At 67.4% G+C, this 21,701-nt stretch overlaps 4 protein-coding genes across 13 annotated transcripts; 2 read left to right on the forward strand and 2 right to left on the reverse strand.

The window, feature by feature from the left end:
• The first annotated feature begins 2,819 nt into the window (after positions 1 to 2,819).
• SLC43A3 (solute carrier family 43 member 3) lies at positions 2,820 to 7,655 on the forward strand. Of its 3 annotated transcripts, XM_039706652.1 has the most exons (13): positions 2,821 to 3,159; positions 3,563 to 3,804; positions 4,136 to 4,265; positions 4,401 to 4,447; positions 4,531 to 4,607; positions 4,704 to 4,796; positions 4,995 to 5,134; positions 5,234 to 5,340; positions 5,732 to 5,890; positions 5,966 to 6,079; positions 6,309 to 6,495; positions 6,745 to 6,868; positions 7,419 to 7,655. In XM_039706652.1, the coding sequence occupies exons 2-13, from the start codon at positions 3,624 to 3,626 to the stop codon at positions 7,572 to 7,574; spliced, it is 1,515 nt and encodes a 504-aa protein (XP_039562586.1). In that variant the 5' UTR covers positions 2,821 to 3,159; positions 3,563 to 3,623; the 3' UTR covers positions 7,575 to 7,655. The 3 variants fall into 3 exon arrangements, with proteins under 3 accessions (XP_039562588.1, XP_039562586.1, XP_039562587.1); XM_039706654.1 differs by lacking the exon at positions 3,563 to 3,804 and having other exon boundaries at positions 2,820 to 3,159; XM_039706653.1 differs by lacking the exon at positions 2,821 to 3,159 and having other exon boundaries at positions 3,182 to 3,804.
• A 72-nt stretch (positions 7,656 to 7,727) lies between these two features.
• Positions 7,728 to 9,456, reverse strand: LOC120501023 (proteoglycan 3-like). 4 transcript variants are annotated; one of them, XM_039706661.1, is made up of 5 exons: positions 8,981 to 9,456; positions 8,704 to 8,795; positions 8,445 to 8,579; positions 8,100 to 8,211; positions 7,728 to 7,841 (listed from the first exon to the last, which is right to left on the reverse strand). In XM_039706661.1, exons 1-5 carry the CDS (start codon positions 9,096 to 9,098, stop codon positions 7,783 to 7,785), a joined length of 516 nt encoding a protein of 171 aa, XP_039562595.1. In that variant the 5' UTR covers positions 9,099 to 9,456; the 3' UTR covers positions 7,728 to 7,782. The 4 variants fall into 4 exon arrangements, with proteins under 4 accessions (XP_039562595.1, XP_039562593.1, XP_039562592.1 ...); XM_039706659.1 differs by having other exon boundaries at positions 8,100 to 8,214; XM_039706658.1 differs by having other exon boundaries at positions 7,772 to 8,211.
• A 634-nt stretch (positions 9,457 to 10,090) lies between these two features.
• LOC120501022 (bone marrow proteoglycan-like) lies at positions 10,091 to 12,031 on the forward strand. Of its 2 annotated transcripts, XM_039706656.1 has the most exons (6): positions 10,091 to 10,300; positions 10,688 to 10,779; positions 10,865 to 11,043; positions 11,118 to 11,252; positions 11,543 to 11,654; positions 11,862 to 12,031. In XM_039706656.1, the coding sequence occupies exons 1-6, from the start codon at positions 10,194 to 10,196 to the stop codon at positions 11,918 to 11,920; spliced, it is 684 nt and encodes a 227-aa protein (XP_039562590.1). In that variant the 5' UTR covers positions 10,091 to 10,193; the 3' UTR covers positions 11,921 to 12,031. The 2 variants fall into 2 exon arrangements, with proteins under 2 accessions (XP_039562590.1, XP_039562589.1); XM_039706655.1 differs by lacking the exons at positions 11,543 to 11,654; positions 11,862 to 12,031 and having other exon boundaries at positions 11,118 to 11,518.
• A 162-nt stretch (positions 12,032 to 12,193) lies between these two features.
• Positions 12,194 to 21,665, reverse strand: TNKS1BP1 (tankyrase 1 binding protein 1). 4 transcript variants are annotated; one of them, XM_039706647.1, is made up of 13 exons: positions 21,557 to 21,665; positions 20,929 to 21,061; positions 20,314 to 20,448; positions 19,560 to 20,184; positions 18,793 to 18,865; positions 16,782 to 18,023; positions 14,144 to 16,479; positions 13,706 to 14,024; positions 13,366 to 13,492; positions 13,148 to 13,284; positions 12,819 to 12,979; positions 12,653 to 12,718; positions 12,196 to 12,473 (listed from the first exon to the last, which is right to left on the reverse strand). In XM_039706647.1, exons 3-12 carry the CDS (start codon positions 20,405 to 20,407, stop codon positions 12,658 to 12,660), a joined length of 5,175 nt encoding a protein of 1,724 aa, XP_039562581.1. In that variant the 5' UTR covers positions 20,408 to 20,448; positions 20,929 to 21,061; positions 21,557 to 21,665; the 3' UTR covers positions 12,196 to 12,473; positions 12,653 to 12,657. The 4 variants fall into 4 exon arrangements, with proteins under 4 accessions (XP_039562583.1, XP_039562581.1, XP_039562584.1 ...); XM_039706650.1 differs by lacking the exon at positions 21,557 to 21,665 and having other exon boundaries at positions 14,144 to 14,965; positions 15,242 to 16,479; positions 20,929 to 21,517; XM_039706649.1 differs by lacking the exon at positions 21,557 to 21,665 and having other exon boundaries at positions 12,194 to 12,473; positions 18,793 to 18,862; positions 20,929 to 21,518.
• Between the last annotated feature and the right edge of the window lie 36 nt (positions 21,666 to 21,701).

Below are 21,701 nucleotides of genomic sequence, written 5' to 3' on the forward strand. Positions count from 1 at the left end.
TCGGGCCCCGCGCCGGTGCCGCGCGTGGGGGGACACGCGTGGCCGCGCGGGCTGCGGCGGCACCGGCACCGGCTGGCACCGGCGCGTGTTTGCGGCGCCGTCTCCGGCGAGCGAAATGCCACAAGCTGGTGCGGCGGCAGCCGTGGGAGGGGGCGTGGGCGGCGCGGGGCTGACTCAGGGGCCGCCATCCGCTCCCCCCGGCCCGGACAGCGCTGATCGGGGCAGGGCAGGGCAGGGGAGCCCGCCCGGGGGGCTCTGGGTGCCCGTGCCCACCCGCCCCGGGAGCTGGGACAGCGTGGATAAGGGAGGGGATGGACGGACGGATGGACGGTGGAGGATGGATAGATGGAAGGATGGAAGGAAGGGGCAGGTGGATGGACAGAGAGGTGGAGGATGGATTGGTGGACATAAGGAGAGAAGGACAGACGGACAGACATGCACGGAGAACATCTGGAGATAGGGTGGACTAATGGGTGAAGGATGGGGAGGACAGACAGATGGACAGGTGGAGGGAAGGGCAGGTAATGGGCAGCTGGATGGTTGTGGGACAGATGGATGGGGTGGATAGAGCTGTGATTGGAGGGGGACAGATGGACAGGTGACAGACAGACAGAGAAGGAAGGGGCAGGTGGATGGACAGAGAGGTGGAGGATGGATTGGTGGACATAAGGAGAGAAGGACAGACGGACAGACATGCACGGAGAACATCTGGAGATAGGGTGGACTAATGGGTGAAGGATGGGGAGGACAGACAGATGGACAGGTGGAGGGAAGGGCAGGTAATGGGCAGCTGGATGGTTGTGGGACAGATGGATGGGGTGGATAGAGCTGTGATTGGAGGGGGACAGATGGACAGGTGACAGACAGACCGATGATGGACAGATGGATGGGTGACAGACAGATGGATGGGTGACGGACAGATGGATGGGTGATGGACAGATGGACGGGCGATGAACAGACAGAAGGGCAGCTGGCAGAGCAGATGAGAGGCTGCGGCAGTGGGGACAGGTGGGGATGTGGGGCAGATGGATGGGGTGGATAGAGCTGTGATTGGAGGGGGACAGATGGACAGGTGACAGACAGACAGATGATGGACAGATGGATGGGTGATGGACAGATGGATGGGTGATGGACAGATGGACGGGCGATGAACAGACAGAAGGGCAGCTGGCAGAGCAGATGAGAGGCTGCGGCAGTGGGGACAGGTGGGGACAGAGCGGGTGGCAAGCACTGGTGGATGGACAGAGGGACAGAGGAGAGGATGTGCAGGGAAGGGTGACACAAGGGACAGCGGGGACAAGGCAAGGGGTGGGGGACCAGGGACAGGCAGGGGACACTGCACAACACAGGGGGATGGCATGGCAATGGCTCTGGGATGGCACGGCTGGAGTGGCCCAGGGCCAGCCCAAGGGCAGTGCTGGGGTGCGCAGGAATGGCCTGAGGGGTGCCCCAAGCATTGAAAACCGGCCCGAGAGTGACCGAAAGGGTGATCCAAGGGTGGCGCCGCCAGGAGCGCCCCTTGGGGACAACAGGTGAGTGTCACACCTGGACATGCCGAGGGGGGCACCCGCGGGGGGCCCAAGGGCGGCGCCGGGGAAGGGCTCCGCGCCGGCACGGCCCCTCCTGGGCGGACCCAGCGCTGACCGGGGCCGCTCCGGCGGGGGCGTGGGCCCCGTCCCCGCGGCCGGGGGGACGCGGCAGTGCCCGCCCCGGGGCAGCGGGCGGCGAGGGGCGCCCGGCCCGTGGCAGCCCCCGGGGGTCCTGCGGCCCCACCTGCCCCCTGCACGGCCCGGGGGAGCCGGGGGGACACAGCAGGGACAGAGGGGACAGTCGCTGATGCTGCGGACCCCCTCGCGGGGGGCTCACCAGTCCGGGGGTTCACCACCGGGGTCTCACCAGTATGGGGGGGTCGCGGCCGTGGGGACTCCCCAGCGTGGCTGGCAGAGACGCCGTGTCCAGGACACCCCAGCCAGGCCCTAGGGAGCGGCTCGGGGTGCCCCCGACGGTGACCCCCACATGTCAGGGAGCCCCGGTGCCCCCCAGCTGCTGTCACAGCCCCTGCCTATATTATTTTTGGCCGCCTGAGTGACTGAAAATAGCACAGGTGCCCCCGGGCCGCCCCCCCGGCTGTGTGCAGGTTAATCTGTAGCTGCTGGTCACTGTAATGAGGCTCATTAGCCGGCATTACAGCGGGCAGGGCAGCGGGACAGCGACAGGCCTGGCCAGGGACACGGGGACAGGGCCCGGTGCCAGCCTGTGTGGGTGAGGGAGGCGGGGGGACACGGAGGACAGTGAACTGGGGGTGGCCTTGGTGCCCTTGCCACCCAGCTGTGGGCCACGGGGGAGTCCCAGCTGCACCGTGGGGTGAGCTGTTGTCAGCCCCAGCACGGTGACAGTCCCCAGTGCAGTGCAGGGCTGGGGGTAGCAGTGTCCCCAGGAGACATTCGTGGTCCCCAGCAGCGTGAGGGGATTCCTGGAGACGTGACAGGATCCCCCAGGGGCTGGCAGGATCCCAGAGATGTGACAATGCCTCTGAGGGCTGTGCCAGGGTCCCCAGGGGAGGGCCTCAGGGGCTGTGCTGGCGCCCTGGGGGGGTGTGTCACTGTCCCCTGCAGCGTGCCTGTGTCCCCAGGGGCTGTGCCAGCATCTCCAGGGTTTGTCCCAGTTTCCCAAGCACTGTGCCAAGTCCTGGGGGAGGAGGGTGTGTTGGTGTCTTCGGGGGGTGCCAATGTCCCCAGGGGCTGTGCCAGCATCACCAGGAAGAGTGCCAGTTTCCCAAGGGCTGTGCCAGGTCCCCAGCAGGGTGCTGGTGTCCCTGGGGTGAGGTGTGTTGTTGTGGTGTCCCCAGGGTGTGCAGCAGCGTGCCAGTGTCCCCAGGGTTGTGCCAGCTCCTGGGCCAGGCTGGCTCGGGGCAGTAGGGACAGCACAGGGGGGTCCTGGCACAGTGAGGGGACCGAGCCCCCATTGGGGGCCCGGGGTGCCATCAGGGGGCCCGAGGCACTATCAGGGACTGGCAGCCCGGGGGACTGAGTGTGCTCCTGGGAGATTAGGGGACAGTCCCTGGGGTGGGGAGGTGTGTCCCAGCCACGCTGCCAGGATTCAGGCTGCAGGGTGGCCCCGAAGGTGACAGTGACAACAGGAGGGCCTGGCCTCGTGCAGGTGGGTGAGGGGTGCAGGACAGGGGTCAGCAGGCAGGGTCGTGTGTGCAGGTGTGCATGCCTGTAAAGCTGTGTGTGTGCCTGTGAGCAGCTCTGTGTGTGCTTACAAATGTCTGTGTGTGCCCATCAGTCTGGGTGTGCTCAAAAATCTGTGCGTGTCCGTCAACGGCCGTGTGCCACATGTCACCAGCTGTCCCCACGTGTGAGAGCGAGCCCTGGCTGCTGCAGGGCCCTGCCCTGCACCCTGGCACATGGGGGACACCAGTGCCAGCTGCTGTGGCCAGGGACGAGGGGCAGAACCGGGGTGACAGTGGCCTTTGCCCAGGTGGCCACGTGCTGCCAGGTGTCCCTGTGTCCCCGGTGGGTGCCAGCATGGTGTGACACCTGGCCTTTGTCACCCACAGGCTTGGCGAAGACGCCCCAGGCTGGTGACAGCCCGGGCCAGTGTCTGCCTGGGCAGGGGACATGGCGGGGGGCGCGGGGCTGGCCAAGCGCCTGGGGACCCTCCTGTCAGGGCTGCTGGAGTGCGGCGCCTTCTGCGGCATCATCTTCGGCTGGGCCTCCCTCGTCTTCGTCCTCAAGGACCTGGGCTACTTCGAGGGGCTGTGCCAGCCCTCCACCAGCCCCAACCTCACCCTGGGGTCTGGTATGGACCCCCACGTGTCCCCACGGTCCCCTGACTCGCGACCCTGATGCCCCGAGCTGTCCCGTGTCCCCGCTGTGCCTGTGTCTTTGCTGTCTGCAGTGTCCTGGTGCCCTGCAGTGCTCTGTGTCCCCGCTGTCTCCAAGCCCATGTGCCTGCTGTCCCCCAGTCCATGTCTGCAGTACCATCATGTCTGTGGTGTCCCCACATGCCCGGTGTCCCCTGCATCTGCGCTGACCCGTGTCCCCGGGTGCCTGCGTCCCCTCACCGTGGTATTCCCGGTGTCCCATGCCCACGTCTCTGTGTCCCCATGCCCCATTATGGCCGTTCCCAGACTGCAGCGGGCAGGATGAGCAGTTCTCCCTGGTCTTCACCATCGGCTCCTTCATGAACAACTTCATGACCTTCCCCATGGGTGTTGTCTTCGACCGCTTCGGCACCACGGCTGCGCGCCTCATCGCCATGTGAGCCCTGCGCCGGGGACACGGGGACAGGGAGTGGGGGGTTACTGGGGTGCCTGGCTCCCAAGGGACCAGGGTAGGGGAGTCACCTGTGATTCCCAGGATCCCGTCCCCACGTGTCACCGCTGTCCCCTTTAGCTCCCTCTACACTGGCGGGACCCTGCTCGTCGCCTTCTCCACCCCAGGTGAGTCCCTGTGGCCAGGGCGTCCCCAGCCCTGGGGGGACCTCTTCGGTAACCCCTGTCCCCACTGAGCCCTGTGTCCCCAGAGCTGGCGGAGCTGCTCTTCCCGGCCATGTCCATGCTGTCGGTGGGTGGCATCCTGCTCATCCTCACCAACATGCAGGTGGGTTCCCCCTGCGCCCTGACACCCACGTGGTGGCAGGACAACCCGCATGGCACAGGAGGGCTCTGATGGCACACGGGGGTCTCTCGGTGCCAGGTGGGGAACCTGTTCGGGAACTACCGCTCCATCATCATCACCCTCTACAACGGGGCCTTCGACTCCTCCTCCGCCATCTTCCTCATCGTCAAGGTGGGTGCGAGGGACGCGGCAGTGGTGGCAGGGGAGGACAGAGCTGGGAACAGCTGGGTCACATCTACAGACATATTGGGGACACAGTCTGGGACACAGCTGAGTCACTGCTGAGGCCACAGATGGGGACACACCTAGGGCCTGAGCAGGTGGCCGGTGGCAGCCTGTGTCTGTCCCTGACTCCGTCCTTGTCCCCAGCTGCTGTACGAGCGCGGGCTGTCCCTGCGGGCCATGTTCCTCTTCCTGGCAGCCTGCAGCGCCTGGCACCTCCTGCGCACCCTCTTCCTGATGCCGCGCTCCCGCATCCCCTACCCGCTGCCCCCCGACTACGACTACGGGTACGGGGGGCTGGGTCCCACCCTGCGGGCAGCGGGTCCTGTCCCCTGGGCAGTCCAGCCCCGGCGGGGTGACACAGGGTGACACAGGCGCTGCCCCAGGCTGCAGTGCCGGGGGCGCTCCCGCTCCTACCGAACCCACAAGGACAAGCAGCCCCCGGGAGAGGCCGGACCCGAGGAGACACCGCTGGAACCCCCCGTGGCTCGAGGTGGGAGTGGGAATCTGCTCGGTGGGGTGGGGATTATATTTTGGGCGGGGCTTGACCTGGTGGGCGTGGCCACAGCTGGCTGTGGGCGGTGCCATGTAAATGAGGGGTGTGACCTGTGGGCGTGGCTGTGCGGGGCCCGTTGGAGGTCAACCATGTGTATGCAAATAGATGGGTGTGGCCTTCTGGTGGGTGGGCGTGGTTATTAATGGGTGTGGCTGGAGGCATGCAAATGAGGGAGTGCTGGGTGTGGCAGTGTGGGCGTGGTCAAAGGGTGGGCACGGTGACGTACCTGAATGGGCAGGGTCATACCGATCAGTGGGTGGCAGGGCCAAGGTGTGGGTGTGGCCTGGGGGGGTGTGTCTCTATGTGCCCCACCCTGACACCTGCACAGGTGGGGACGCCGCCGGGACGCCGTTCCGGGCCTGCGCCTGCTCCTGGCTCTTTGCCTGGCACGTGGCCTGGCTCTCGGTGATGCAGCTGCGCCACTACCTGTTCATCGGCACCCTCAACCCCCAGCTCGAGCACCTGGCGCGTGGGGACCACGCCCTGGGTAGGGCATGGCAGCGGGGGGCACACGGCGGGCACCCCGGGCCGGCCCCGCCCGCCTGACGCTGTCCCCCCACAGTGAGCACCTACACCAACGCCTTCGCCTTCACCCAGCTCTTCGGGGTGCTCTGTGCCCCCTGGAACGGCCTCATCCTCGACCGGCACAAGCGGGGAAAGGGCCCCCGCCCTGAGGGTAACTGAGCCCCCGGCCCCATTCCCCTGGGTGACTGACCCCCACGGCCCTTCACCCCACACAGAACCACTCCTTGGCCCCACACTGTGGGGTAACCCTCGTCCCAGCCCCGTGCTCCCTGTCCTGTGTCCTCACTGCTGCCACCACCGCTGTGCCGAGCCCACGGCACCTGGAGAAGGGACGGGGTGAGGCTGTGTGTCCCTGCCCTGACCCCCGTGTCCCCATGCAGGGCTCCTGGCCGCGCTGGCAGACCTGCGGTCGGCGGTGCTGTCGCTGGTGGTGACGGTGGCACTGTGCCTGCTGTTCTCCGTGTTGGCCGCCGTGCCTGCCCTGCCCGCCCAGTTTGGCACCTTCGTGCTGCAGGTCATCAGCCGCTCCTTCCTGTACGGCGGCAACGCCGCCTTCCTGGCCATTGCGTGAGTGGGGACAGCCCCGGGGACGCGGGGTGGCAGGGCAGGGTGGCACGGTCGCTGTGGGTGTGGCAGGGGACTGACAGGGTGGCACAGCCAGGATGGGGTGGCAGGGGATGGCGGTGGGGCTGGAGGGTGGCAGGTGACACGGTGGAGGTGTCAGGGGACTGCGGTGGGGCTGTCAGGGCTCAGGAGGGGGGTGCCAGGAGATGGGGGTGCCAGGAGATGCCCGTTGGTGACGTGGGTGCCTGGCAGGTTCCCCCCGCAGCACTTTGGGAAGCTCTACGGGCTGGCCATGGCACTGTCGGCGCTGGTGGCCCTGCTGCAGTACCCCTGTGTCGCCCTGGTGCAGGGGCCGCTCCAGGGGGACCCCTTCTATGTGAGTGTGCCCCGTGGGCCCCCCGAGTGAGGGCTGGGGTCCTGCCCTGGGAGGGAAGGGGGCTTGCCACGTGGGGAAATGGGTGTCTCATCCCTTGGGAAAATGGGGATCCTGGTCCTGCCCGTGGGAAAATGGAGGTCCTGCCCCATGGGGAAATGGAGATCCTGGTCCTACCCATGGGAAAACTGGGGTCCTGCCCCATGGGGAAATGGGGATCCTGGTCCTGCCCATGGGAAAATTGGGGTCCCGCCCCATGGGGAAATGGGGTTGCTGCCCCGGGAAGGATGGAGTCCTTCTCCCAGGAGTGGAGGGATCTTATGCCATGAGAAATGGGGGTCCTGCACCAGACAGGGAGGGGTGTCCTGGCCTGGGGAAATGGAGGTGCTGCCCCAAGAGTCCTGGCCTGACACAGGGGATGGGGTGACAGCCCCCCAGACCCCTGCCCTGACACTCTTCCCCTCCGCAGATGAACTTGGGGCTCATCGCCGTGGTGCTGGTGGCGGGGTGACGGCCCCCCAGACCCCTGCCCTGACACTCTTCCCCTCTGCAGATGAACTTCGGGCTCATCGCCGTGGTGCTGGTGGCCTTTGTCAGCCCCGTGGTGGTGGCCCGCGAGTGCCAGTGGCGAGCCAAGGAGCTGGGCATGGCTGGCACCCCCCTGGCAGCCGCCCCCAGCACTGAGATCCACGCCGAGACCCCGCACTGAGCCCCACACCCAGCACACGGTTTTTGTACCAGCCTGGGGTGCTGTGCCAGTGGGGTGGGGATAATAAACATCGCTGCCCCCTCTGCTCTCTGTGCTGCCCCCACGAGCCCCCAGCCCTGTCCCCAGGCCCCCAGTGCACACAGACACGGCTCAGGGCACCTCTGCTTTACTGGGAAAGGAACTGGGGTGCCAAGGCAGCGCCAGGGGCTCAGTACTGGCAGATGAAGGGGCGCAGCTGGAAGCAGAAGCGGCTTCGCCAGAGCCCGTCTGGGGACAAGGACAGTGTCAGGGCCATGGGTGGTTCCCAGGGCCCCTCAGTACCCTGCAACCACTTCCAGTGCCCCCTGTATCCCCCCTTGGCTCCCCCAGTGCCCTGTAACCCCTCCCAGTGCTCCCCTCAGCTCACCCAGTGCCCTGTAGCCCCCTCCCCACAGTGCCCTCCCAATGTCCCTCCAACGCCCCAGCAGCCTGTGCTCCCCTCCCCAGCACCCCCCGAGCCTGGACACGGTGGCTGGGTGACCTTACCTCGGATGCTGAGGGTGGCACAGGTGGTGACAATGTGGAAGGGGTGGGTGGGCGCCCAGTTCGCGTAGTTCCAGGGGCTGGAGTCCTCCCAGTAGGACTCCCACCGCCCTGCCTGCTGTGCCAACACCTCAGTCCCCAGGGAGAGCCCCCACCGCCCCTACCTAGCCCCTCGACCCCAAAAACCAGCCCCAGCAACCAACAGCCAGCCCCTCATGCCTCAAAACCAAACCTCCAGCCCCAGCCTCGTCCCCCACAAAGCAGCCCCAGCACCCCAGCCCCAGCCCCTCACCCCCAAAGCAGCCCCCAGCACCCCTTTGTCAGCCCTTGTCGCCAGGCTCCCCTCACCCTGCAGCTGGTGACAGCTCCAATCCAGGGTGCCAGGATGATGTGGTAGCTCTGTGCCAGTTTCTGCAGCTCCTGGTTGCGGGCAGCGCTGTGCACCGAGGCCAGCCGGCCCCGGTACACATCCTGGCAGTAGCGCTGTGGGACGGGCACGGGCTGGCACCAGGCACTCGCCTGTGCCCATGGGCACCTCCCGGCAGTGCTGCCGTGGCACGGGCACGGCCTGGCATCCTGGTGCCCCCCGTACCCGCTGTCCCCTCACCTGGGCGCCCGAGTAGGTGCGCAGCTTCTTCACCACGGCGTAGTGCTGCGGGGTGGTGTCACCAGCGGGGACCCCCTGGGGCTGCCGGGGGGCTGCAGGGCACACCAGGGGAGGGCTGGTACCGGGGGTCCCTCTGCCACCCGCTGCCAGCCCCAGGCGTGTGGCATCGGCAGTGTGGGCACGGCACTGGGGTGGCAGGGACTGAGGGTGTCCCCGGGGTGTCCCTGGGAGCAGGCAGGGGTATGGGGGGCACTCAGTGGGGCAGGGGGACACTCACCGGGGTGGCTGGCAGGGACAGTGCCCAGCAGGGCGAGAGCGAGCAGTAGGCACGGCCACATGGCAGTGGGACACGCAGGGACACTGGGAACACCACCTGCACCCTCTGGAGATGCCATAGCCCTGTCACCCTGTCACCCCCCACCATGGTCCAGAGCCCCTCTGCCACCCTTGGTAACAATCTGTTCTCTCTGTGGTCCTAGTGCCACACCCAGGTCCACCTTGTGTCCCTCACCCCATCCTGCCCCTCTGTGCCCCATATCCCCACCGTCCCTCCACCATCCCCTGTGCCACTCCCATGTCGTCCTGGCATCCCAGAGACCCCCATGTCCCCCAACACCCTCATCCCAGCCTCAGGGATGCCCACCCCTGGTCCCCACCCCAGCAGCCAGGAGCTGAGCCCACTCTGATGTCCCCCTCCATGTCCCTGTCCCCATCCCCGCTCCTCACCTGGGGTCTGGGGGGGCTCTGCCCGTTGTGCCCCTTATAGGGGTGACAAAGCCACATGTCACCACCACAGCCTTGCGCCACCCAGCCCGGCCCTGGGGACACCATGGGGACATTGGGGTGACACGGGGGGGAGGGGGTCCTTGCCCGCAGTGGGGCACACATGGTCCCCAGGGAGGGGGGGCTGCAGGCTGGGGGGTGCACGGGGGTGCCCAGGGCAGAGGTGGGGTGCAGGGGTGGGGCTGCTCCAGTTTGAGGGGTGCAAGGCGGGTGTATGGGTGCTGGGTTTGAGGGGTGCAAGGCGGGTGCCTGGGGTGCAGCACGGGCCAGCTTGGGGTGCAGAGGGGATGTTGGGGTGCTGATACCATCTCCCGCCGGCCATGCTTGCCCAAGGGCCGTTTCCTTTCCAACGGCCGTGGCCCCCTGGGTCCAGCCTGGCCGTTTGCCCACAGACCCCCTGGAGCCCCCCTAAATCTCCCATCCCCCTGACCAGCCCTCGGGCCTGCAGCTGAGCACCCACAGCCCCCCCACCAGGGACTCTGCACCCCAATCCTTATCTCCAAGCCCTGTGCACCCCAACCCCTCCAGCCCCTGTACTGTTAACCTGCCCCCCAAACTCCCATAGCCCCCTCCCCACCCCCCCTGCACCCCAAACCCCACAGCCCCCTCTTCCTGCCCCACACCCCCTCCCCTGGACCAAGCACAGCCCAGGCTGTGGCACTGGCTGGGCAGGGTGCTGGCAGAGCCCTCCTGGGGTGTCCCCCACCATGTCCCCAACAGTTGGTGGTTGGGGATGTCACAAGGCTGCGGTTGGGGGCACGTGTCCCTGTCACCAATATAAGGGTGGCAGTGGGCAAAGCCCCCCAAGACCCAGGTGAGGAGCAGAGACGGGCACATGGGGGTGGGCTCAGCCCTCAGCTGCCAGGGTTGGGGGTTCCTGAGTGGCACTGGGGGGCTCTGGGGTGCCAGGGGTGGAGGGGGCATGGTGGGGAACAGAATGGCACAGGATGCCGAGGGGAGGGAGTGACCCAAGGGTGGGAAGTGAGGAACTGGGCACATGGTGGGCACAGGAGAGCTGGGGTCTGTGGGGGTGGCAGAGGGGACGGGGCACAGGGTGGCACTGGGGATGGTGGAGGGACAGTGGGGATATGGGGGTTTCTGAGGGGACATGGGGAGGATAGGGTGATGCTGGGTGTGCCAGGGGGCCCATGGGGGTGTCCCCAGGGTGGCTGAGAGTGATGGCGCTCTGGGATGTCCCAAGGGTGCTAGTGGTGTCCCCAGTGTCCTGTGCCATGCGGCCCTGCCTGCTGATTGCCCTGGCCCTGCTGGGCACAGTTCCCGTCAGCCGCTCCGGTGAGTGCCCCCCACACCCCCACCTGCCTGCGGGGACATCCCAGGGACACCCCTGATCCCAGGGTGACCCAGCCGGCGTCCCCAGCTCTTGCCAGCCCTGCGGTGGAGGATGAGGAGGACGTGACAGAGCTGGAGATGCCCGAGGAGTACAGCGGGTGCCGGGGGGCCAGTGACAAGCAGGCACTCGGTGTCCCCAGCATGCCGGGCACTGCCACCTGCCGCTACGTCGTCATCTCCCGCTGCCGCACCTTCCGCCAAGCGCAGGTGGGACGGGGTGGGTTGGGAGGGGGCTCGAGGTGGGGACACCAGTGCCCCCAGTGACAGCCGTGTCCCTGCAGCGCATCTGTGCCCGGCGCTACTGCGGGCGCTTGGCCTCGATCCACGATTCCCGCACCAACGCGTTCCTGCTGCACCTGGCGCGCCGCAACACCAATGCCGGCCTGGTCTGGATCGGTGCCGTCAGCCAGCCCGCCGTAAGGACCCTGCCACCCTGGCCTCGGGGCACCCTGTCTCCTCCCCGTGTCCCCAGTGCCCACCCCGGGTGTCCCAGCCCCGTGCCACGATTCCCAGTGCACAGCCTGCGTTCCCCAATCCCATTCCCAGTGCTCTCAGTGCCCACCAAGAGAGCCACAACTCCACCCCCGTTCCCCAGTGCCCACCTGGGTGCTCCAGCCTTGTCCCAGTACCCCTAACGCCCATCCTGGATGTCCCATTCCGCTGTCTCCCAGTGCTGGGGATGCCCACACCCTTTCTCCCCTGGCAGACCCCATTCCCACACTGCCACTGGACCGACCGGAGCCCTTGGAACTACAGCCGCTGGGTGCACGGGCACCCCCTGCCTGGCCGCTGCTTCTGCACCGCCCTCTGCACCAACAGTCAGTGCGGGCTCGGGGGGAGGGCTCCTGGGGGTCCTGGGCAGCCCCTGCCATCACGGGGGGAGGGTGCTGAGGGGCTCGGGATGGGGAGGTGACACTGGGGGGCTGGTATAAGGTATCTGGGGGGCTATCCCTGGGGCTGGAGGGGGTCCCTGGGGGTGGGGGTGCTGGTGGGCCATGGGCTGATGCCCCCTCTTCTCTCCCCAGATGGGCTCTGGAGGAGCGTGAGATGCAAGAGGCGGCTGCCCTTCATCTGCGAGATATGAGGGGCTCAGCCCCCCTGGGTGCCCCCCTACTGCTGTTCCCCTACAATGGGCTGCACCCCCTCTCTCGGAGTACAATAAAGCCTTGGTGTCAGCACTCACTTGGTGTTTGGGCAGGGCCAGGCTGGGTGCACTCAGGGTGGGCACAGAGGGGTTTTGGAGGTGCCCCTTCCTCCCTGCACAGCTCCTGTGCGGGCAATGGCAGTGGCAGGGTCCCCTCTTCAAGGATCTCTGTGATCCCTGCCCAGGGCCCAGGAGAAGAGCCAGGACTCTCTGAACTGACCAGCGAGGTTTTATTGTCTGTGGCAGTGGCACCACGAGCTGGACCCGTTGCCCTGTGTCCAGGGACATACATGAGCAGGGGGGAGGGGAAGGGGGGGGCTCGTGCCCACCCCCAGACCCGTGGGGACCAAGGGGATGGGGAGGAGGTGAAGACAGGGACCCTGCGAGCTCGTACAAAGTGCATAGGTGTGTGTGTGTGTGTGTGTGTGTGTTTGTCCCCATGGGAGGGGACAGCCCTGGTCCAGGGACAGCGGGCTTCAGCGTCGGAGCGAGCCTGGAAATGACACAGGGGGAAGGGGGTGAGGACCCTGCAGGGCCCCCCCAGGGATGACCCTGCCCAGGGGGACCCAGCCAGAGCAGAGAGGAAGGAGAGGGCTGCACTCCCCAGCAGTGCAGACTTGGGGAAGCCTGAGCTGGGGGTGTCCCCAGCACTGTCTGAAATCCCACACTCACCCTGCTCAAGGCTTCTTCCTTTTCAGCTTCAGCGCCTGCAGCCAGTGGGGGGGAGAGGCCTCGGATCTGGGGTATCGGCAGAGCTTCAGCATGAGTCCCCCAAAACCAGTCTGACCCCTCAGCCCCCCTTTTGCCTCCATGTGGAGGATCCCGGCCCCACACTCACCCTGAGGATTTCTCTGGCTTGGGGGGCAGGGCTGGGGGTTTCACACCAGGGATCTTGCAGGACTTGGAGCGCTGTACATGGGGGTCTTTAGGAGGGGTCCCCTTGCTGTCCCCTGATGATGTCCCCTCCTCAGCCGAGCGGTTGCGACCCCTCAGCTTCGCCTGGGGGAAGAGAGGAAGGTCAGGGAGAAGGGTCAGGACAGTGCTCTGTCCCCCAAATCCCCCCACTGCCTTCTCCCTGTCTTTAGCCAGGCCCCAGCTCCACACTGCCTTGGATTCCCTGCGTTCCACCCTCCCTTCCACCCTGCAGCAGGAGTCCACGGGACTCACCTTGATGGCAGAGGCACTGAGGCCGGGAAAGAGCGGCACCTTCACCCCCCTGCCCGAGGACGAGCCGCGCATCCTCCGGCTCCGGGGCTCCTCCGCTGCCTCCTCGTCGGAGGATGCTGCTGGGGCTGGCCGGGGCTCTGCGGGGACACAGGGACAGTGTCACCACAGCACTGCCAGGACAGACACCCTGCTCCCATCCCCATCCCTGCTGGGCTCACCCGTGGAGTCCCGGAAGATCCAGCTCTCCCCCTCGGTGGTGGGGCGCAGGGACGGTGCCCGGTGCTGGCGCTTGCGGCCCAGGCTGGCCTTGCAGCGGAACACGCTGCTGTCCAGGAGCTCTGTGTCCTGCCGGGCCCAAGGGACAGGTCAGAGCTGGCACAGGGAGCCCAGGGATTCCCCCACCCCAGCCAGCACACCCACAGGGGGCCCCACAGCAGTGCTGGGGGCCCTCAATCTGTGGCTGTCCCTGAGGGCAGCAGGGTCTGAGAGCCCCATCCACAGACACATGCTGTGTCCCAGGCCATACAGGGTGATTGGAAACTCCCCACTTCCACTCACCTCCAGAAGAGGAAATTCCTGCCCCTGCTCCATGGACCCCTCAGGCTGGGGGGTAGTCAGTGAGAGCCGCTGTTCCCCCCAGCTCGAGGAGCTCTCCCCGTCTGGATGGTCTGAGGGCTGTTCCTCATTTCCTGTGTCCATTGGGATCCCACTGGCAGCCTCTGGCAGCAGAGGGGGGACCCTGGGGCTCTGTGGGGCAGCAGCTGGTTCAGAGGGATGCCTCTCCTCCTCAGAGGGGCTGGGTGACTCACTCCGGGGGGGCTCCACAGCTGGGCAATCAGCTGGAATGTCACCCATTGAAGGGCTGGGGGCTGACCTGCTTGGGGGACAAAATCCCAGAATTGCTCTAGCCTCAGGTAACACAAGCCCTGCCCAAAAGCCCTCCGTCTGCCGCAGGAGAAGCTGCTCCCTCCCTGCCACCACCGGGGCCCTCCTTACCCGTGCTCTGTGCCGGTGTCCCCTCCCACGCTCTGCTCCCCCGCACCAAGGTCCCGGCTGCGGGCGGCACAGCGGGCGTTAAAGGCACTCGCCCACTCCTGGCGCCTGGCCTCAGCATCCTGTGGCTCCACACTCCAGCTGTCCAGCTCCTGGCTCCAGCGGGCACTGCCCATGTCCAGAGAGAGATCCCTGTGCAAGCCTGCCTGTGGCTGGACCCCGGACAGGGAGCCATCCGAGGCTCTGGCACTGCAGGGATCTGGCACCCGCTCTGTCCCAATGACACCAAACTGGTTCTGGCACTCAGCTGCTCCAAGCTCCGCAGCCCAGTCCCTGCTGCCAGAGCTGTGACGCTCCTGCTGGTGGGCACTGCCCCAGGTGGGCTCCTGGGCTGGGGGCTCTGGGTGGTGGGAGCTGGGCATGTCCTCCTCACCAACCCCGAGCAGCCCGGTCTGTCCGATGCTGCCTTCACCGGGCCAGCTCCGCCGGGCTGGGACCAGCTCCTGCTCTTTCTCCCCGGGGGTCACAGAGCTGTGCTGCCCATCCTGGGCTGCTCCACTGGGGCTCAACTCTCTGTCCTGTGCCTCCACATCCCTGGTGCTGGATCTGTCATCCCAGACACTTCTGCTGGGGCTGAACTCCCCATTCTGGGTCTCCGTGTCCCCAGTGCTGTGCCCACCATGCCTGGTTGCTCTGCTGGATGTGAATTCACTGTCCTGGGTCTCCATGTCCCTGGTGCTGGATCTGTCAGCCCAGGCTGCTCTGCTGGGACTGAACTCATCCTGAGTTTCCAGGTCCCTGCTGCATTCACTTGCTTCAGGCAGCCTGCTGGGGCTGAACTCCTGGTCCTGGCTTTCCATGCTCCTGGTGCTGGATCTGTCATCCCAGGCTGGCCTGCTGGGGCTGAACTCCTGGTCTTGGCTTTCCATGCCCCTCGTGCTGGATCTGTCATCCCAGGCTGGCCTGCTGGGGCTGAATTCCTGGTCCTGGCTCTCCATGCTCCTGGTGCTGGACCTGTCATCCCAGGCTGGCCTGCTGGGGCTGAACTCCTGGTCTTGGCTCTCCATGCTCCTGGTGCTGGACCTGTCATCCCAGGCTGGCCTGCTGGGGCTGAACTCCTGGTCCTGGCTTTCCATGCTCCTGGTGCTGGATCTGTCATCCCAGGCTGGCCTGCTGGGGCTGAACTCCTGGTCTTGGCTTTCCACGCCCCTCGTGCTGGATCTGTCTTCCCAGGCTGGCCTGCTGGGGCTGAACTCCTGGTCTTGGCTCTCTATGCTCCTGGTGCTGGATCTGTCATCCCAGGCTGGCCTGCTGGGGCTGAACTCCTGGTCTTGGCTCTCCATGCTCCTGGTGCTGGACCTGTCATCCCAGGCTGGCCTGCTGGGGCTGAACTCCTGGTCCTGGCTTTCCATGCTCCTGGTGCTGGATCTGTCATCCCAGGCTGGCCTGCTGGGGCTGAATTCCTGGTCCTGGCTCTCCATGCTCCTGGTGCTGGACCTGTCATCCCAGGCTGGCCGGCTGGGGCTGAACTCCCTGTCCTGGCTTTCCATGTCCCTGATTTCACCAGTCCAAGCTGGCCGGCTGGGGCTGAACTCCCTGTCCTGGCTTTCTGTGTCCCTGTACTCCCGAGTCCAGGCTGGCCTGCTGGGGCTGAACTCCCTGTCCTGGCTCTCCATGTCCCTGGGGTTATACCTCCTGTCCCAGGCTGGCCGGCTGGGGCTGAGCTCCTTATCTGGGCTGTCCCCAGTGCTGGATCTGCCAGCCCAGCCCAGCGTTAAATTCTCGTCCTTACTCCCAGCATCCTGGCTGCTGTATTTACTGGTCCAGTCTGGGGTGAGTTCCCTGTCCTTCATCTCCGTGTCCCTGCTGCTGTACCTGCCTGCCCAGGTAGGCTGCCCAGAGTGTGGCTCCTTGTCCAGCTGCTGGACATGTCCCGTGCCAAGGCCACTGCCCCAGTTGGCCTGTTTAGAGCCAAGCTCCTCCGTGCTGCCATAGCCCTGGCCCCACTCAGCTGTGCTGGCACTGAAGTCTGGATCCTGTGGGCAGCTCTTCCCAGTGCCAAGGGACTGGGACCAGTCGCTGCAGCCCAGTTTCGTGTCCCCCCTCAGCTCTGCTGCTCTGTAGTCACTGCTCCAGCTCTCCCGGGCACTGCTGTCCTTGTCGCTGTGGCTGCTGTCCCAGCTGGATTTGGTCCCGAATTCCTGGTCCTTCTTGGTTTCAACAGGCCAGTCTCTCTCCCTGGACGCACCTGGGTGGCTCCAGTCAAAGGTGCTGTCCTGGCGAGGGCGGCCAATGCCAAACTCACTGCACAGGTCCTTCCGTGACCAGCCCAGCAGGTTCTGGTGGAATCAAGGGGAGAGGAGTTAAGAGGGGGAAAAGAGGTTAGAAAGAGGAAAGGAGTTTGAGGGGAGTGCAACCCTGGCTCCCACAGCAGCGGAGCTGGGGAGGAGGGAAACACCTTGGGGACAGCACAGCATGACATGTCCCATGGGGAAGGCAGCCCCACCACCTGCCCCTCAGCACACAGTCCTGCTCAGCCTCCACCGACCCACCCGCCCGTCCTGTCCCACCCCACTGCTCTGTGGAGGGCAGGGAGGAGCCCAGCCCACACCGACCCCACAGAGCCCCCCACACCCCTCACCTCTGGAGAGCCGTGGACCCCAGGTGACTCCAACAGCTCGGTCAGCCAGCCTGGGTCAGCGTGAGGGTCAGGGTCTTGTGAGGGTTTTTCAGCCTGGCCTGGGCCCCCGGGACCCTGCAGGCTCTTGGGGCCATCACCTGCCCAGGCTGAGTCAGTGGAAGCAGCTGGATCTGGGGGGGCTGGAGCCAGCGGGGCAGTTGTGGTAAGGCTGGGCTGGGTGGAAGACTCAGGCTCAGCTGGGTGCTGGCCAGGCTCTGTCACACGAAGTGGGGAATGGGACATGGGAGCATCCTGCTCTGCCTCCCTTTCCTCCTCCTCCTCCTCCGCTGAGCCCCCAGCCTCTCGCTGTGCCACGGGACCCCCTGGGCACGGAGCCCCCTCTGCCTGCTGGCTGCCAGGCCCTTCAGACCTGCTGTCCTTTGGAGGGCTGGGGGCCACAGCCTCCCCATCTGACTCCCCCTCTTCGGAGAGCCCCGAGTCAGGTGTCTCCCGGATGGGGGAGCGGGGAGGGAAGGCTGGCAAGCGTGCCCCCCGCGACGGGAATGTCCACTCAAAGGACTGGGAAAGGCTCCAGGCGGACTCGCTGCCCAGGGAGGGCTCTGACAGGAGGTCTCCAGCCCGGGGCAGGGCACTCAGTGAGCCCCCCAGCTCCCCCAGGCCCTGCCCCGTGGGCGGGGGCCGCAGCATCCCCTCGGAGGAACGCCGGAGCCCCACATCCCGGGGAGGGGGTTTGAAATCAGGACCCTCATGGGACTGTGGGGACACTGTGGAGTCATCAGGTCCCTCTGGGGAGCCCGGGGGTCGAGAGGCTTTGGCAAGGGGTGGGCTGGGGGGGCCCAGGTACTCGGCAGCAGCTTCAGGAGAGCCGGGGGGGCATGTGACTCGTGGGGGCAGCTCAGGAGTGCCAGGGGGGCTGGCAGTGCCAGGGGATCCCTCCCCTGGAGTGTGTGGGGAGCCAGGGGAACGGGAGACGCTGAGCTGGGGTTCGGTGGCCGAGGGAGCGCCTGGGGCCTGGATGGAGGTGACAGGGACCTCAACTGGAGGCCGAGTGGGGGATTCAGGGGAGCCAGGGGGCAGTGTGGGGGAGTCAGGGGCCAGGAGCTCAGGGGGGGCATCAGGGGAGCCAGGGGCTGGGGCAGAGGGCTCAGCAGGCTGGAAAGGAGCTCCTGGGGCCGGAGCTGGGCAGGTAGGAGGCCTTGGGGAGCCTGGAGGTCCAAGGGCACCCAGCTGTAGTGTGGAAAGCTGTGGAAAAAGCCAGCAGGGGCTCATGTCACTCAAGAGGCACCTCCAAACATCATCCATCCAAAAGCCAGCCCCCCAAACCTCTGGAGGGTCCCTCCCTCCAGCCCTGCTCCCCTCCCTGCAGCCGGGGCAGGAAGTGCCCATGCTGCATGCCAGAACCAGGCTGCTCCTGCGTGACTCAGCCAGGGCGGCTCCCGGCGCCCCAGCCCTGCTCCCTGCCCGGCCCCCTGCAGCCCCCAGAGCGCCTGGACAGACGGAGACAAGAAATGAAGCAGGAAGAAATCAGAACCCCCAGCACAGCCCCCTGCCCTGCCCGTGGCTGGCATCCCCCCGCCCAGCACTGCTGGGGTTTGCCCCCTTGCTGGGGTGAGCTGGTGCCGCTGCCCAGGCTGCCACCTGCAGTGTCACCGTGGCCCGCTGTCCCGGTCACCACCCTGAGCGAGCACGGCGCAGGGAAAGGGGCTGGCGGGGTGCCCGTGGGGCCTGCCCTGCCACATACCTGCCGGGTCACCAAACCCCAGCTGGTGACTCACGGCTGCTCCCTGCCCACGCCTGGCACCGGTGTTGGCACACGCCACCCCCACACCCTGGGCCCCATAGAGGGCACAAGGGGCCCTGACCCCCCCCAGAAGGGACAGCCAGCACCCCAAGGAGAAAGGAGAGACACGCACCCCGCAGAGAGGGAGCCCCGGAGGAGACAGGAGAGCCCCGAAGGAGAGAGCCCAGGAGCGGAGCCGCCATGGCGCCGGAGGGCGAGGCCAGCACTCACGTCAGGAGGGGATGGCGGCCTCCGGCGTCCACAGGGATCCCCGGCACAGCTCGGCCCAGCTTGGGGGGAGCTGCTGTGGACACAGAAAGGGAAGGAGGGTAAACCCCACTGTGCCTCAGTGCTATGCTCCCACCACCCACGAGACACCCCTGACTCAAACCACCCCTCACGGATGCAGGGAACAAGGGGTCAGGCCCTGCCACAGCTGCACAGCCTCTGGCTTGGGCTGCGAGGGGAAGGAGGCAAAGCGGCCCCAGCTCCCCTTCCGGAAAGTTTTCAGTCCTTTGGGAGCAAGTTTCTCACACTGTGGCTCAGAGCAGCCCCCGCCCAGCTCTCCCTGAGGTGCCCGGCTCTCAGGATCACAGCCAAGCCCTGGCCCTAGCCCAGGACATCCTGCAGCTGGGAGTCCTGCCGATCTGACTGCTCCCTGTGCCCTGGCATGGCCCAGCAGGGAAAAAATAGCAAGGCTGGAAAATCAGGAGCATTTCCTGGGGGAGCGACCCCCTGTCTGTTACTCCCAGCCCAGGGGCTGGCTCAGAGCCCGCCCACAGGCAGCTCCCGGCCCGGGACAGCCCATTCTGCGGTTGGCACCAGCCACCCCGGCCTTCCCACGGAGGCAGCTCCAGGCACTGCGGCTCGGGAGGAACCCGGGCCCCGTGCCGCCGACCAGACCTCAGCTCCGTTACATTCCCGAGCCTGGGACGGCTCGGAGTGATATCTCCTCTCCCCACTGCCACTCCTCCCGGCGTCGGTCCCCATGTCCTCACCTCGTCTCAGCCACAGGGTGTCCATCATCCCCCATTCCCAGCTCGCCTGCCGCAGGTGGGGGCGTCTGGGGGGCTTCACCGGCAGGGTCTCCATCTGCCTCCCCGCTGGGACGCTTCCGGAAAGCAACAAAGGTTTTGGAGCCGAAGCGGGAGGAGGGGTCGGTGCAGAAGGGCGAGAGCCAGGCCCGGTCTGGGCTGCCCGGGCCCTCCCTGCTGTCCATCTTGGCCAGGATCTCCTCCACGGTGGTGCCCGGGAAGCGCTCCGGCCGGGCGGCCACCGGCACCGGCGTCACCTTGAAGGGGGCCGGGCCCCTGCGCGAGGGGGTTGGCGGGGCCGGCGGCACCTCCTCCTCGGTGCCCGCGACCGACGGCGACGAGGGCCCCTTCCCATTGGGGGTCTCGGGTGCTCTGACGGTGAAGGAGGGGCGCCGGAGGGGCCCCCCCGCGCCCGCCCCGCTGTAGGGCTGGGGCCCGGCCAGGCGGTTCATCTTCTCGGCCGAGGGCAGCTCGGGCCGGGGGTGCCGCGGGCCCGGCGCGGGGGGTGGCGCCGGGGGCTTGGCGGGCACGGCCGGCTTGGGCAGCACGCGGGGCTTGGGCCGCACCGGCGGCTTGGGGCGTGCGCTGCCTGCGGAGAGCGAGGGAGGGGCGCGGGGTCAGCAGAGTGGTGCGGCCCCCCCGAACTGGGAACAGCCCTCGGGGGGCTGCCCCAGCACCCCCCTCCCCGCCCCGATGGCCCCCAGCCCGGGGTACTGACCTTTATCGGGGCTGCCGGCCAGCCCGGCCCCCGCGGTGCCGGCAGCGGAGGCGCAGGGCACGGCGGGGGGCAGGGGCTGCGGCTGGGAGGCCATGGCGAGGTAGGGACGCGGGGGGCACGGCGCGGGGTCAGCCCCTGGGGAGAGAGGGAGAGTCGCTGTGGGGAGCGCCCCGAGCCTGGGGGAGCCCAGCCGCCCCGCGGGGCCCCGTGCCAAGCCCCGTCCAGCTGTGCCAAACGGTGATCGCACCGCGCTGCCACCCTTAGCACATTGGCCCCGGCTCACCTGAGCCAGCCTGGCCCCAGCAGCAGACCCAGACACGGTCCCAACCCCCCCCCGGAACCACAGGGACCCCACACTTCACCCCCTGAGGCCGTGGGGCCGCTCCCGTACCTGCCTGACCCTGTGCTAACCTGTCCCAGCACACACGTGTCACCCTCGCCGACCTCCGCCAAACGCCCAGCGCCGAGCTGGCCCCCAGCGTGCCCCAGTGCCCATCCCAGCTCCCTGCCCAGGTCACTGCCGGCCCCCCCGAGCCCCCGGCAGCCCAGAGGCGCCGCCCGGTCCCCCGAGACCCTCGGGCAGCCTCTCCGCGAGGCCGCGAGCACCCCACTCACCTTCCCCACAGCAGCCTCATGTCGGGGGCGGGCCGGGGACGCACGTGGGGGGCGCAGAGCGGGCGGGGAGGAGGGGTTACTGTCCCCACGGGTCTCACGCTGCTGCCGCCGCCTCTCCCGTGACTCACCGGGGCTGCGGGGACAGGAAAAACCCGCTCGGTGCCTCCTCCCGGCCCTGCCCTCTCTCCCCTGCCCTCCCCCCGCCGCCCTCCTCTCCCCGCCTCGCTGCCTGCCGCCCCGCCGGGGTCCACCCTCCGCAGGACCCCCCTCCTCTCGCCTTCCGCGGGGAAAGCGCCGCCACAGCGCACATCTGGCAACCATCCGGCCCGTTTCCCGGCCCGGGATGGCGGCGGGGCCCCGGGATGCGGGGCCGGCCCCCCCGGGGTCCTCCGCCAGCGCGGCCTAGCCTCGTCGCCACGGCAACGAAGCCTCCGATCGAGTGGCTGAGTAGGCCGCGACCGCGGCCTAGCGCCGTCCCCATGACAACGAAGCCCCCCACTCAATTCGGGGGTCCTGGGACCATGTTGCCCCCCGGGGCCGAAGCCGTGTGGTGCCCCGGCGGGCGCCACGGGCCCGGTGGGATGCCGGTTACCCGTAGCCCCATGCCGGCGGAGAGACCCCCACTCACCCTCCACCGGCGCTGCTCATGCATATTCATGAGCGGCCAGGCCACGCCCCCGGCGGCGGGGAGGGGCGGGGCCGCGCGGCGCCGCGTGGCGGGCGGACCATAGAGAGGGGCGGCCGGAGAGCCCTCCAAAATGGGGGCGGGGGCG

Source organism: Passer montanus, unplaced genomic scaffold (assembly GCF_014805655.1).
Source record: "Passer montanus isolate IOZ18808 unplaced genomic scaffold, ASM1480565v1 scaffold195, whole genome shotgun sequence".
In the NCBI taxonomy this organism is placed as follows: domain Eukaryota; kingdom Metazoa; phylum Chordata; class Aves; order Passeriformes; family Passeridae; genus Passer; species Passer montanus.